Raw genomic sequence first — 14,775 nt, forward strand, 5'->3', positions numbered from 1 at the left:
TGTTAACATTTGTAAATACTACAAAAACGATCCATAATTTTGTTGGGAGGTATAGCTTGTCTGTTCAGAAAATGTAAGTATTGTGGAAATGTGTTCAATGACTCCATATTGTGTGAAAACGACATGAAATGTGTGAATGGTATGGCCACAATAGACAGATGCTGTGCTAATTGTGTTTAGAGTTTTGAAAATGTGACAACTGATTGGACAAATGCTTGTTAGCGACTGAAAAAAACTGTAATACTCTGGAAGATGCACCTTTCTGCAGAGAGACAATGTCTGGGCTCTGCACTCAAGAAACTGGATTTTTACCACTTTCTCCAACAGGTCAGTGACAACACTTCTGGATTTACACTCTGTGCTATAGCCAGCCATTCAGTTTTTCCAAAAGCACTCTCTTCTGTCTAGGAAAGTGTATGTCTCTTCACCTGTGCCAAATGCGTTCTACATCTGCACAATGGAGGATTATTACTCTTCTTGTAATAACCTAGAACACTGTCTAAGACTTGATGGTTGCTCTGTCAATTCTTCGTCATCAGTTAGGAACCTAGGTGTGCTACTTGATCACAATCTTTCCTTAGAAAGCCATGTTTCTAGCATTTGTAAAACTGCATTTTTCCATCTCAAAAATATATCTAAATTACGGCCTATGCTTTCAATGTCAAATGCAGAAATGTTAATCCATGCATTTACGACTTCAAGGTTAGACTATTGTAATGCTTTATTGGGTGGTTGTTCTGCACGCTTAGTAAACAAAGTCCAAAATGCAGCAGCAAGAGTTCTTACTAGAACCAGGAAGTATGACCATATTAGCCCGGTCCTGTCCACACTGCACTGGCTCCCTATCAAACATCGTATAGATTTTAAAATATTGCTTATTACTTATAAAGCCCTGAATGGTTTAGCACCTCAGTATTTGAATGAGCTCCTTTTACATTATACTCCTCTACGTCCGCTACGTTCTTAAAACTCAGGCAATTTGATAATACCTAGAATATCAAAATCAACTGTGGGCGGCAGGTCCTTTTCCTATTTGGCGCCTAAACTCTGTAATAACCTACCTAACATTGTTCGGGAGGCAGACACACTCTTGCAGTTTAAATCTAGATTAAAGACCCATCTCTTTATCCTGGCATACACATAACATACTAATATGCTTTTAATATCCAAATCCGTTAAAGGATTTTTAGGCTGCATTAATTAGGTAAACCGGAACCGGAAACACTTCACATAACACCCGATGTACTTGCTACATCATTAGAAGAATGGCATCTACGCTAATATTTGTCTGTTTCTCTCTTGTTCCGAGGTCACCGTGGCCACCAGATCCAGTCTGTATCCAGATCAGAGGGTCACTGCAGTCGCCCGGATCCAGTACGTATACAGACCAGATGGTGGATCAGCACCTAGAAAAGACCTCTACATCCCTGAAACACAGCGGAGACCAGGACAACTAGAGCCCCAGATACAGATCCCCTGTAAAGACCTTGTCTCAGAGGAGCACCAGGACAAGACCACAGGAAACAGATGATTCTTCTGCACAATCTGACTTTGCTGCAGCCTGGAATTGAACTACTGGTTTCGTCTGGTCAGAGGAGAACTGGCCCCCGAACTGAGCCTGGTTTCTCCCAAGGTTTTTTTCTCCATTCTGTCACCGATGGAGTTTCGGTTCCTTGCCGCTGTCGCCTCTGGCTTGCTTAGTTGGGGTCACTTCATCTACAGCTAAATCATTGACTTGATTGCAAATAAATTCACAGACACTATTTAAACTGAACAGAGATGACATACCTGAATTCAATGATGAACTGCCTTAACTATCATTTTGCATTATTGAGACACTGTTTTCCAAATGAATGTTGTTCAGTGCTTTGACGCAATGTATTTTGTTTAAAGCACTATATAAATAAAGGTGATTGATTGATTGATTGATTGGAAACTTTGCGTACCTTTCTCTCTTTTTCGAGAACCGGGCTTAAATTATGAATGCGAAGATGGGAAATGCAAAAATTTTGTGGTGACTGGGGCTTTTATCTCGTTTTTTTTTTTTTTTTTTTTTTTTTAGAAAATAAGAGCTTAAATACACAGAACCTAATGAAATAGCTAAATGTCAGGTGTTTAGAATAGTCAAGTCATGTCACCTTTATTTATATAGCGCTTTAAACAAAAAAGAATACGTCAAAGCAACTGAACAACATTAATTAGGGAAACAGTGTCAATAATGCAAAATGACAGTTAAGGCAGTTCATCATTGAATTCAGTGATATCATCATCTCAGTTCAGTTTAAATAATATCTGTGCAATCATTTGCAATCAAGTCAACGATACCGCTGTAAATAATAAGCAATTAAATAGACAGAAATTAAGTCAAATGATAAAAAAAGAAAGACAGAACCAGAAGGACACAATTTTATTGCTTATCAGTAAATGTAAATCACAAAGCATTTGTTTAAATGTTATTTTGTAAATGACAGAGTGATGCATGGTGGGTGTTCATGGATCAAACCACTTTGGAGAACACAAATGGAATGGACTGACAAACAAGCTGCCAATAATTTATTTTTTATTTCTTTGTTTTTAATCAAAGGTATTATGTCATTCCAGTCAATTGCACCCTTTCAATTGAGGTTATTTTCAGTGTTTGACTGTATTAAATAAACATTTAGGAACACTGCTCAAGGTGAAACTGAGCTGAAAACGATCAAGAGCCAAATATATTACACACTATAGTCAATCTTTAGTATTCAGTATTAAGTCCCTCAGTTTTTATATAGCAACTGATACTAGCATATATTTGTGTTAGTGGCTTGACGTTTTTTCCAGTCAAACATTCAGGATGATGCAGATCCAGATTCTAACCCACTGGCATGTTTATGTTTGGACTTTTTTATAACTTCATTCATCCCCTCAGTGCTCAAACTTTATTGTGATGGACAGATGTTAAATTAGATGTCATCAGCTGTTTAGTCCATCAATAGAACAGGTGGCAGGCCCATGAGACACAAATAAATGGAAGTGTTTGTGCAATCTTTCATCTGCACAAACTTTTGGTTGAGCCCCCTGTGAGCCATAATTAACTTTTTATCATGTAATAAAAATAATTGTGCTTTCTCCAAAGCGTGCCTCAGTTAATTATAGTGTATTTGCCAATGGATTTTTAGAAATACAGCATATCTTACTTGTTTTGGCACAGACGAGCAGAGGATCGGATGAAGAGTACATTTTGTACTGTCCCTTATTTTATCGGGAGGTGAAAATTCTACACAAGTAGTCAGCCGAGTTTGTTTTTCACAGCTGCTATTAACATGCATCTCCTGTGACCACTTGTGGTTGGATTTAATTGATGGGAGGCCTCTGATGTTAATATATCAATTACTAAGTCAGTATGTCACTGCATGTTGATAGTAAGGCGCAAACAAGCACCAAAAATCACAGCACCTTTTCCAACCAAAATACTGTATACTTTCATTTTCAATATCAGCTGAACAAATCAGACTGGAATTCACAAAGCAATTTTGGTCAAGCAGGTAACTCAACTTCAAATATATTTCACATGATCTGTATTTTGTGAATATTTGTTGTGACTTTTATCTCAATAAACTCTCATTTAAAAAGAATTTGCTGCTTATTAATAGTTATACACAATATGAGTGTCGTAGTCAGCTTGAGAATCGGTATATTCTTAAGTTTGCTGATGATACAGTTATTGTGAGTTTGTTGGTTGGTGAGGAGAGGGAACATGGACCAATTGTTAATTATTTTGCAAATTGGTGTCGTGAGGCTGGTCTACGTATGAATGCTGAGAAAACCAAGGACATGTGTATTGACCTGCGGCGAAATCAGGCAGCAGTTCCAGGTACTTTTGTTGATAATCAGATGATTGAATTGGTATAGTTATAAGTACCTAGGTACTATCATCGATAACAAATTAAATTTTGCAGAGAATACTAATAGATTGAGCATGATGAGCCAACAAAGACTTTATTGTTTACGGAAATTGGCGAAATTTAATATTGATAGGACACTGATGATTGCTTTTTATAAGGCATATATTGAATCGATTTTAACTTTCTCAATGATTTGTTGGTTTGCCTCTTTAAAGGTCAAACAGAAAAAACTTCTATTAAAGGTTGTAAAAAATTGCAGTAAGGTATTGGGTGTGAAATTGCCTGAGTTGTCAGATTTGTTTGATATTCAGGTGATAAAGAAAGTGCGTTACATTATATCTGATGCATCTCACCGTCTCTACAATTCATTTCAGACCCTCCCTTCAGGATCTTTGTACAGGGTCCCTTTAGCCAAGACTAACAGATTCAAATTTTCGTTTGTTCCATATGCGATTAAGGTGCTTAATTTAAATAGGAAGAGGTAGAAATATAAGTTTTATAACTTTCCAATGTGCTATTAATGTTGTGTATGTGTTTGTCTTGTATGTGGTGATATCACGCTGCAGAACAAATTGCCCCTATGGGGGACAATAAAAGTTTTTACAATTTACAATTACAATTTACAATTTACAATTTATTAATAGTTAGTTAGTTGTTAAGTTTAAGTATGGAGTAGGATCAAGGGATTTTAAATACTGCAATGCAGCATAACACATTAATATGTGCTTGATAAGAACTAATAATCATCCAATATGATAGTATTATGCATGCTAATAAGTAACTAGTTATTATTAGTGGATATTGGTCCCTAAAGTGTCCCTGTATAAAATACTGTAAGAATTATTTATTTATTAATTACAGGTGTTATGCATAAAAAAGAGGACTAATACCAACACATAAAAAATAAAAAATATTATGCTTTATTTTTTTAAGAAAGAAAGAAATACTTTTATTCAGCAAGGATGCATTAAACTGCATTAAAAATACGGAGTTTAGGAGGACCATGTTCAGGTAATCCAACCAGTCAGTGCAAGAAGAGGCCTTTATTTATAGTTGTCCCTTTCCACTGTCCTGTAACAGCTTTGAGCAATGGCTGCTGAAAATTCTGCTATGCCATAATAAATTACATTTTTTAAACATATTTAAAATTTTAAATATAAAACAGCTATTTTAATTTGTTTTAATTTTTCACATCATTACTGTTGTATCAAATAAATGCAACCTAGATGCGCAAAATATACGTTTGTTTTTTATACCTTTGAACAGTATATTGTAGATGTTCAAATTGGCCTGTTACAGAATGTACACCTGATTTACTTTAAATAAAAAATGATTTAACATGGTTTAAAATGTTGTGTTTGCATTTGTGCAAGGATGTTTGGAGACGAGGAGAAGGACATAAACGAAGGCAGTGGTTTTTCTCAGTACTATAATCAAAGACCTCCATTCTGCAGCACTCAGCTGCTTGCACTGTGAGAGCTGAGAATGAGCCAAGACTCCATACACATCACACACAGAGACAGACACACACACACACACACACACACACACACACACACACACACACAATCACTTCCAAACCCAAGATGCAGTGTGTGAAATGTGCCTTGACAATGACTAACATGTCCAAATTATGATTTAGTACAGCTGAGGTGCTAAAAATATGAATCTAAGGCTACTTTGAGAAACGTTTCTCACAGCATTGTTACTTGCAGATTTTTAGAGGAAACAAATGGCTTCTGTGACTATAGATAATCTTGTACAACATGACTGCATGAGTGAAATGTTGTGTCCTGCCATGCAAAATTGGCCAAATTTAAACTGTGTATCAAAAGAGTTATTTCTTGTTTAGTTTTTTGTTTTTTCCCAGAAATTCATGAGCAGCTTGGCCATAATATAACAACCTTCAGGCAACTGATAGCGGTCAGGATGTGTTGAGGACAAGAGCCTCTTGCTGGGTCTGGCTCACTTCACCAGGGTCCAACATAACTCTGGAATGGCATGCAGCCAACAAGATACAGATGAAAGTTTAGCACGCTCATCCACGGTGTGAGATTCCTCATGTGATGCAGTCAATGAGGTCACTTTCAGGACCCTCATGACACGCTCATTGTGTCATGTTAATGATGTGTTCACAGGGACTGTGTAAAACAGCTGTGATGCATTACGTCCTCTTGCTGTTTTCATGCACATATTTGTTCATTTTAACAACAGATCCAAAAAGAAACTGCATGGACATCTTAGAACAGCAAGTTCTGGTGTTAATGAATCTGAGATGATCTCTATGTTCTTTTCCGGTAACACTTTAGAATAAGGTTCCATTAGTTAATGTTAGTTAATGTATTAATTAACATAAACAAACAATGAATAATACATTTATTACTGTATTTATTCATTTTCGTTAATGTTAGTTAATGAAAATACAGTTATTCATTGTTAGTTCATGGTAATTCACAGTGCATTAACTAATGTTAACAAGCACAACTTTTGATTTAAATAATGCATTAGTATATGTTGAAATTAACATGAACTAAAACATAAATGCTGTAGAAGGATTGTTCTTGCTTAGTTCATGTTAACGAAAGTAGTTAACTAACATTAACTAATGGAACCTTATTCTAAAGTGTTACCTCTTTTCCTTCCATCACATCGATTACTGAAACAGGTATATGGGAGGTGTTGCCGTGAAAGATGTTTCTCAGGATGGCACATGAAACCGAAGACGTCTGGGACAAACAAGAGTAAATCATCACCTTATGCATGTTATATCACAGCGGTGAATCATACTGCCATACAGACTTGATCACTAAGGTCATTATCAGAAATGAACAAAATAATAAATATAATAAATATATTTTATTATCGGTGCCCTGGTCAGTCAGTAGCAGTAGCCCTGCCATGGGGTGTGCGTGGACCACCCTTCGGGGAAACGGCGGCGCTCTCTCCCCAACCTCCCGGTGTTGGGTGGCCTCCGCCAGCTCGATGGCCTTCACCAGCTCGTCCACGTTTGCTGGGTTCCGCATGCCGGCTGCCTGCGTAGCGGGCGAGGAAGGGCCCGCAGGAGGCGATCCACGATGACACGCTCCGCTATCTGGTGTGCGTTGGGACCCTCGGCCAGTAACCAGTGCTGCGCGAGATGGGAGAGATTGGCTGCTTGAGTTCGGGCCGGCTGCCGTGGGTCAAAGGCCCACTTATTGAAGAGCTAGGCGGCGCTGATTGGTGAGAGCCCCATCCGGCCCAGGATTTCCTTTTTCAACTCCTCATATGACTCGTTGAGCTCTGGGGGAAGCGTGAAGTAAGCCCGTTGGGCAACTCCCATCAGCAGCGGGGCGATGATCCAGGCCCATGCCTCCCGGGTGGCCACGGTCTCAAACATCTGGAGGTACGTGGTAACGTCATAATGGGAGATCATCCTCGGCAGCAGCTGCGTGGCCTGGACACGGGGGTCAGGCAGCGGAGTACGTGTGCCGGCAGTCAACCCGTTCGGTTTCCCCTTGCCGGGAGGCCATGTGCTCCATAATTTGTTGCTGGCGGATGCTCACCTCGGTGAGGGGCTTCAGGAGTTCTTCCATCGCCGGGGGAGGAGCGCCACCTGGGGAAACCAGAGAAGACACGTGAGCCAACAGGGCGTGTGGCAAAAGCAAAACCAAAAAAAACAATCAAACCAGTCCAGCTGGGGAAACACCGCGGGGGAAGGGATCGTCGGTGTCTTCTTCACTGTCCTGCCCGCATTCTCCACCAGTGTGGCGGGGTGAAGAAGGACACGATGAGTAGGTACAGGTGAGTTCCCCGAAGGGTGGATTTTATTGGTAGATAATGGGGTAGAAGGTGGTGAGGTGAGGAGGTCTGGTGCTGGGTGCTCGGCTTCCTCTTTGATCTGCGTGCTTTGGCGGTGTGGGTCCGTTGTGCTCTCCCATGTGCAGTGGGGCTGGCGGTCACACACTGCTCTCTGTATGCAAGACAGATAGTAGGATTAGATAGGAGACATCTCTCACCTCTGTGTTCATTTGCTGTGCTTAAGTAGGCAGCTCCTGATGGTGCACAGGTGTGGCCGCTCATCCCGTGACGAGCTGGAGCAGATGTGACTGCTCGGTTTCCAGGGCGACGCTGATGAGAGCTCGGGACACGTGTCACAATATATTTTAAGAATACAATACATATAAGAACAGTTTGGTGTTACCTATTGGTGTACAGGTTTGACAATGCTTGTGAGGTCCAAAATGTCCTCTCTTTCAAAAATGTCCACTATTTTAGAAAAAGCGCATTGAACACAGATTAGTGAGCGGAACATCACTTGTTAAAAGGATTAACTGTCAAATCATGTTTCTATTTAAATCTAGAGTTTTGTACAGATTTCTTATGTTTAGTATAGGCTCACGTAAGGCAATAGAAAACGAACAGCTTTGCCCTCAAAAAGAGTGTGTTTCAATATTTCAGTGATAACATTCAAGACTCTCTGGAATACAAAAAGGATGGACATGCTTACTGGGATCTAAATCAGTTAGGTAGGAAAGGCAAACTCCCAAACGTCTTTCTTCGGTTCATATATTGGATGTATTAATGGAAAGCTTGTACAAACTGTTTTGTTAATTAAGATGTTATGATCTGGTTTCAATGTCTGATCCATCAATAAAGAAGAGCCTTTTCAAATGCGGTAATTTGAATACATAAACAAATCAAGCAGTAAAGGATGGTGTTAGTCTCATGCCGACAGGATCAGTTGTACGACAGGGTGTCTATCCAGTTCTAAGAGCTGTTAATGGCACCTGAGCCATATTAGTCGATGCCAACCACAGAACCCAAGTCGTGTACTCAAACACTCAGGTTACTATATAGGAATGTCCGTTTGACTGGTGGGAGGCAGTGAAGGCGGGTTCCTGATATGGTCAAAACAAGTGGTGAACATATATCAAATATAGAAATCTAGTAATGGTTTAGTGTAAGTTAATAATGTGTGGTTTGAATAATGAAATATTAACTATTTTTACTTTATAAAGAGTGTTCCACGGAGGAAATAAATTATGTCAGGTGAACGTTATTTATGTCATTCTGAGAGTTATATTTTAGTTCTGCATAATGTGTTCTCTGCAGTTCTCCAACAACAAAAATCTATTTTGTCTTCAACTGGATAATTTTAAAATCCTGTTGAGTTTCACTGAAAAAACATGTAAATCTATTTCAGTTTTGAGTTATAAGATCTATATAAATCTATATAGCTCATTGCATCAAAAATACACTTTGAAGTATACTTTTGCTGTAATGTACATGTCAAGACATATATAGACCAAATCTCAAGACATATGCAGCCAAATTTATATTTACATTTTCCAAAGACAGAGCTCTCCCTTCACCTACTGGCCAAGTGTTTCACCAGGAGCACAGTATGTTGAGAAATAAGATTAGATTAGATTAGATCCAATTTTAGATTAGATCCAAGCAGTAAGTACAGAATATACAAGGTCTACAATATGTTACAAATATACAATAAATGTACAGATAAGGCTTTGGACATAATTTACAGATTTTTTTAAATACCATCAGCATGATATACAGATAGGTGTACTATGAACATACTATACAGATGGATTATGTAAAAGTGTATGTACACTAGGCAGGCAGAAACTGAACATCATTTACACTAGTGCAATGGACAGTAAAGTGCATAGAAAATATTTCTGTGTGAAAATGGATTACTCTGTGTTTTGGATGAACAGACAGCAGTGCAAGTAATAACAAGTTTACTGTTTTTAGTTTGTTTGCAAATAAATCAGATGTGGTGATGAGGAGGGGTGAGGAGTCCGTGTGTGTGGTGTGGGGGTGTTGGGGAGTGTAAGGGCAGAGTTAAGTAAGGAGACAGCTCTTCCTGAATCTGCTGGTCCTAGTCCAGAAGCTCCTGAAGTGTGTGTGTATATATATATATATAATCTATCTATCTATCTATCTATCTATCTATCTATCTATCTATCTATCTATCTATCTATCTATCTATCTATCTATCTATCTATCTATCTATCTATCTATCTATCTATCAGTGATGCGCGGGTTGATCCAAAATGAGCGAGTCGCCCGCGGTTATGAGTCATTCAAAAATATTTGTAATGTTATTCGGGTCGCGGTCGGCCGGGTCCTAGTACTAGACACCTTTTTGAAATACATAGGCCTACACTTAAATAACTGGCATGAAGACTAAGCCTGATCAATCACTGATGGATTGGCGATAGGGATGAGTGTGCCATCCACCAGGATGTAATCCCCGGCATGGCGCAGAAGGGCGTTGGTGACAGTGTGAATGCACCTCCACACAGAGGTCTTGATTAAGCCGTAGCCCTCTCCCACGACCTCGATGAATCTCTCTGTAGCAAAAAACAATAACAAAAAACATAGAGCTGGACTTCAGGGCATAAAGCAAAATTCCGCTGCGTTTGCCTTGCAAGCGCGGGTCTGAGAAGGTCCAGCAGCTCCATAATGAGTTGTCTTGGGAGGCAATTTTTCTTTTGATATAGTCACGTCAGGCAAAATGTCAAAAGGGCTTAAATTTTGCCTAATAAAAAACGAGATGGACTAAAGGGCTCCGCGTCCGGCTCCGTCTTTGATTCAATACAAGGACACGTTGGATCGCTGCTATAGTTGGTCGTTACTGGACACCACCATGCTTACCCATTTATAGAGCTTAGCCATTTAGAGCCAAATTGTTTGCCAGATTTTAATTATCAAAAAATTGATTGCCAATTCGCTTTAATTACATTACGAAAAAGCCTAGGCTAATTACCACAATATTAGTTCTGATGCCACATAAAGTCAACTTCATAAATAGGCCTGTATCCATTGCGAACATAATTTATTATTAGTCTTAAAAAATAACAAAAAATCATTGTTGAGCCACAACATTGTCAACATACCATAGTTTGACTTGTACTGCGCTGCGCTGATTTCTAAAGACTGCTGTACAGTAGCGTTTTGAGCTCAAATAACGCTAAGAGAGAGCTTACGAATGGTCCAGACCAACCTTACGAAAGTGTGACTTACAGAAGATATACTTAGCGTATAAATGTGTCGGGAATCGTGCCACAAGGTTAAGAGAGAGGTTAAGGAATAGGTTAAGAACTACTTAGCAATAAGAACGTTTTGGGGAACCGGGCCCTGTTTGTTGACTGACAAATGCATCCCTTTCTATGTCCAATGCAGCAAACCCTTGTTGACAAGGTTTGTCGCAGGCAGAGGGTGGATATGAGTCTGCTGTTTCTCAACATTAAAGTTAGACGTCTGCAGCTGGTCAGTGACTCACTGGATGAGGTAATACTGCTCGCTCCAAATTTGTAAACGTAGAATAACGTCTGTTCCTGTAGATGTTACCAAGAGCTCCCTTGAACCTCTGAAAACGATTTAGCTGTAAAGGAGGAAATACTTATGTATGAGAGCTGTAGACGACTTTCCTAGGCTAAGAGGACTTTCAGCCAAACAGCATGTACATTATGTTTTGGAAAGTTCTAAGTTCTAAGACTTAATTTAGAAAAATGGCACCACCATAAATATGTTCCTTTTTTAATAGCTTTCGGAAAGCGAACAGACCTGAAGAAAAAACTGAAAGTGACGTTTGTTGCGGAAGCAGGGTTGGACATGGGGGGACTCACAAAAGAGTGGTTTCTTCTCCTGATTCGACAGATTTTTCACACAGACTATGGTAAGACAGTCAGGACTAACAGTCAGACTTTGTCATATATACAGAAGGTATCCCTTACGAAAGGAAAATATATTTACCAATATATTTCTTAAAATATATTGTGATATATTGTAATATATTATTTTCCCTTTTTATTTTCTAATATTTTATATTTTTGAATACATTTAATAATATATTGCTGATGCATATATTATATAATATATTGCAAAATATACAAATGATTGCCGCTTTCAATAAATATATATAAGAATATATGCCTAATATATTACATGATATTTTCCAATATACTGCAATATATTTTTGTTTCGTAAGGGATAACCACTGAAAAAAAAATTTTCTAAGCATATTTTTCTTGAGAGGCAAAATAGCTAAATTTGTTAAGACCATTTAAATGTTTACTCTCAACATCTTAATAAAGATGTCTCCCCAGTAACAAAATTGAATGAGGTTTATTAAAAAAAAAAGAATAAAAAAAAGTAGTTGAACTTAATATTCAAAACCATGATCAGCAATGCAGATATTGTGTGTGTGTGTGTGTGTGTGTTTGTATTTGTAGTAATAAATTATGTAATTTTCATACTCATAATACATTGATATTTAATGAGAGCTATCAAAGAAATTGCATAATTCTTAACAGTGTCTGACAAAAAACACATCTTAGAAAGTAATGTAAAGATCGTGGACCTTATGGGAGTAAAGAAACAGTAAAGAAACCAAAATAAAGAAAAAGTAAAAGTGATATAGTTAGATGAATTTACAGTACATAATTAAATAAAAACTAACTGCAGAGCAATTGTGCAGTTGTATAAACTAAAGCTCTCTGTAGAAGCCTCCATTCTTATGTAACTCAGAAACAGCAAAAGTACATTCAGGTAATAACACTGCAATGATAAGGGGAAAAAAATGAAGTAAAAATAATAAAATGCAGTGCATTTAAATGCAGTGCACTCTAGTAAGAAAGTATCTTCAAGACTTCAAGTGTCAGACTTGAGTCGCCAGTCCTTATTTGCATAATTTATTTAGACGGTGTAAATAAATAACACAATCAGTGGTTGCTGCTTTTTTCTTAGTGAATAGTAATTGTTCTTCTCTGCATCTTTTTGTGTCATATTGCAGGCATGTTCACGTATGTGAAGGAGTCCCAGTGTCATTGGTTCAGCAGCTGGAAATGTGACAACTACTCTGAGTTCCGACTGGTTGGAATCGTATCCTCTCATTTCCCTGCAGTTTATACAGTATAGGTGGCACGTGTGGGTGTGACAAACTTAAAATAGCACATAAATACAGAGTCAGCTTCCATTTTGCACATACATTTGACGTTCATTCTAGTCCTTCTGTTTTCTGGTGGGAAATATATTTTCTGCCACCAATCTGTGCTGTGATGATGTGAAAATGGAGCTGTTTTTATGCTATGTGATTTGTAAATGTCAATAACACAAGGTTATAATGCAATATGATGCTAATGACAGACGCACAGATATAGTTATGATTATGAAATGATTTTGTAAAATGATGTGGTGCATGAGCAGGTACGTGTCAAAGTCTAGAACTGCTCCATACGGTGCTCTCGGGAACATGTGGGAAGAGACACGGTGGCAGCCAAAGCCTACCATGTCCTGCTGTTACCCCTCTAATTGCCCCCACTGGCTTAGGCTTCTCAATGCATGTGGCTGCAAGTCCAGAGCTCAGCCTCAGAGCTCCCTCTCCATCAGCAAAGAATTTACAGTGTCACAGTGAAAAATTATGAAATAAAGATTCCTCTGTTTTGTCTTGTTAGGAACAGCCAGGGCTTGGTTTGTGTTGTCTCATCGTTGTAGTCCTCATGGAAATTGTCCCGCCTGTCTGCTCTCTCCCCTCTCTCTTCTAAGCTGAGGACTTTTTTCCATCGCCCTTGCTGCACATATGAAGAGCACATGGGGCTGAGTTGTCAGCTACAGCTGAAAGCTCTGCAGGGCTCTTCACATTTTCCTCTAAATGTATTGTACACCTGTTGGGAAATCTTAAATAACTTGTGTAAGTTGTGCAACACTAGTGGCCAAAGTGTTTCAACCATTCCCTTCAACTTCAGCTTGTATGAAATTTAGCTGCTTAATAAGATTACAATTCCATTTGCTGTAGTGACAAATCTTTTCTTCAGTATTATGACATACTTCTGAGTAAAAAATAAAAAAAGGTAGGGTGGGAGCTAGTTTCTATCCATCGGTTGTTGATTGGATGTAGGCAGCTCTGAATGTGAGCTGGCAGTAGATTGTAAGAATGGTGCAGGGTTACAAAATGACTGGAGAAATTTGCCTTACATCAGAGGCATACAAGCCAGTAGACATTAGTTAATGTTACAGCCATGAATCATTATTTGCTACTTGTTATTGCTAGACAAAAGTGGGTGGTTTTAGTAGGTGGGCATTCTTATTGAAGAGAACATGGGTACTTTAGCATATAGTCTTTAAAGCTAACATACATGCACATGCAAAAATTTCACAGTTTGTAATGATTTACATTTTCTACCTTGAAGGCATTGCATAAGAGTACAGGAGATTTGCATAAGGATTTTGTGTTTTCACATTGGTTGTGTCTGAAACCCTTGCATGATGATCCTTAGACATGACATTATAAGTGTTAAAGGCTTAAAGGCCTTTATATAAACTGCTGCTAGATTGCTGTTAGATCATTGGCCATCAAGCAGTGAGGAAGCTGCTTTTGGTTTCTGACGCAGCCATTTCATAACAGAAGGCTGGAGGTGTGTGTCACGACTCACGTCTGTGAATCCTTCCAGCTGTGCACACTTAACCCCATCTGTCAGCTCAATGGGCTTGGCTGTGTACAACAGCATCACACTGGACATCCGCCTCCCCCCTTGTGTCTACAAGAAGCTGCTAACCCCGCCCATTGTGCCATGTGACCTCGACACCCCCGTTGGCATGGCGACCCTCACCCTGGACGACCTCCAGCAGATTATGCCTGTATGTACACAAGCTGTGACACACCACATTGTATCAATTCAGTCCTGCCAAATCTTGACGAACACACGTTTATCAGTCACTGATGGGTGAACTTCCTGCTCTCACGGTGTAGTTTGGTGTTATTATTCCAATATAAAGAAATTCTGCCCCGTCTTTCAGCTCTGCTGATAAAGGCATGCCTGTCTTGTGAATCTCACAGCAGTCTTTGTAGTACCATACTTGTCTTTCTATTGATCTCCTTAACCCTTCA

The 14,775-nt window shown here is 38.8% G+C and overlaps 1 protein-coding gene across 1 annotated transcript; it reads left to right on the top strand.

Annotated features, from left to right (window-relative positions):
• The first annotated feature begins 10,958 nt into the window (after nt 1-10,958).
• Nucleotides 10,959-14,573, top strand: LOC113111704 (probable E3 ubiquitin-protein ligase HECTD2). Its single transcript, XM_026276719.1, has 3 exons — nt 10,959-11,565; nt 12,682-12,770; nt 14,366-14,573. Exons 1-3 carry the CDS (start codon nt 11,502-11,504, stop codon nt 14,462-14,464), a joined length of 252 nt encoding a protein of 83 aa, XP_026132504.1. The 5' UTR covers nt 10,959-11,501; the 3' UTR covers nt 14,465-14,573.
• The last annotated feature ends 202 nt before the right edge of the window (nt 14,574-14,775 follow it).

Source organism: Carassius auratus, chromosome 12 (assembly GCF_003368295.1).
Source record: "Carassius auratus strain Wakin chromosome 12, ASM336829v1, whole genome shotgun sequence".
Taxonomy (NCBI): Eukaryota; Metazoa; Chordata; class Actinopteri; order Cypriniformes; family Cyprinidae; genus Carassius; species Carassius auratus.

Bases quoted from the DNA above. Each gene is read 5' to 3' on its own strand.
- LOC113111704 (XM_026276719.1), top strand. From the start codon at position 11,502: ATGGGGGGACTCACAAAAGAGTGGTTTCTTCTCCTGATTCGACAGATT. The intron at 11,566-12,681 runs GTAAGACAGTCA...GTCATATTGCAG, and splicing joins GATTTTTCACACAGACTATG to GCATGTTCACGTATGTGAAG. The intron at 12,771-14,365 runs GTATCCTCTCAT...CCCATCTGTCAG, and splicing joins AGTTCCGACTGGTTGGAATC to CTCAATGGGCTTGGCTGTGT.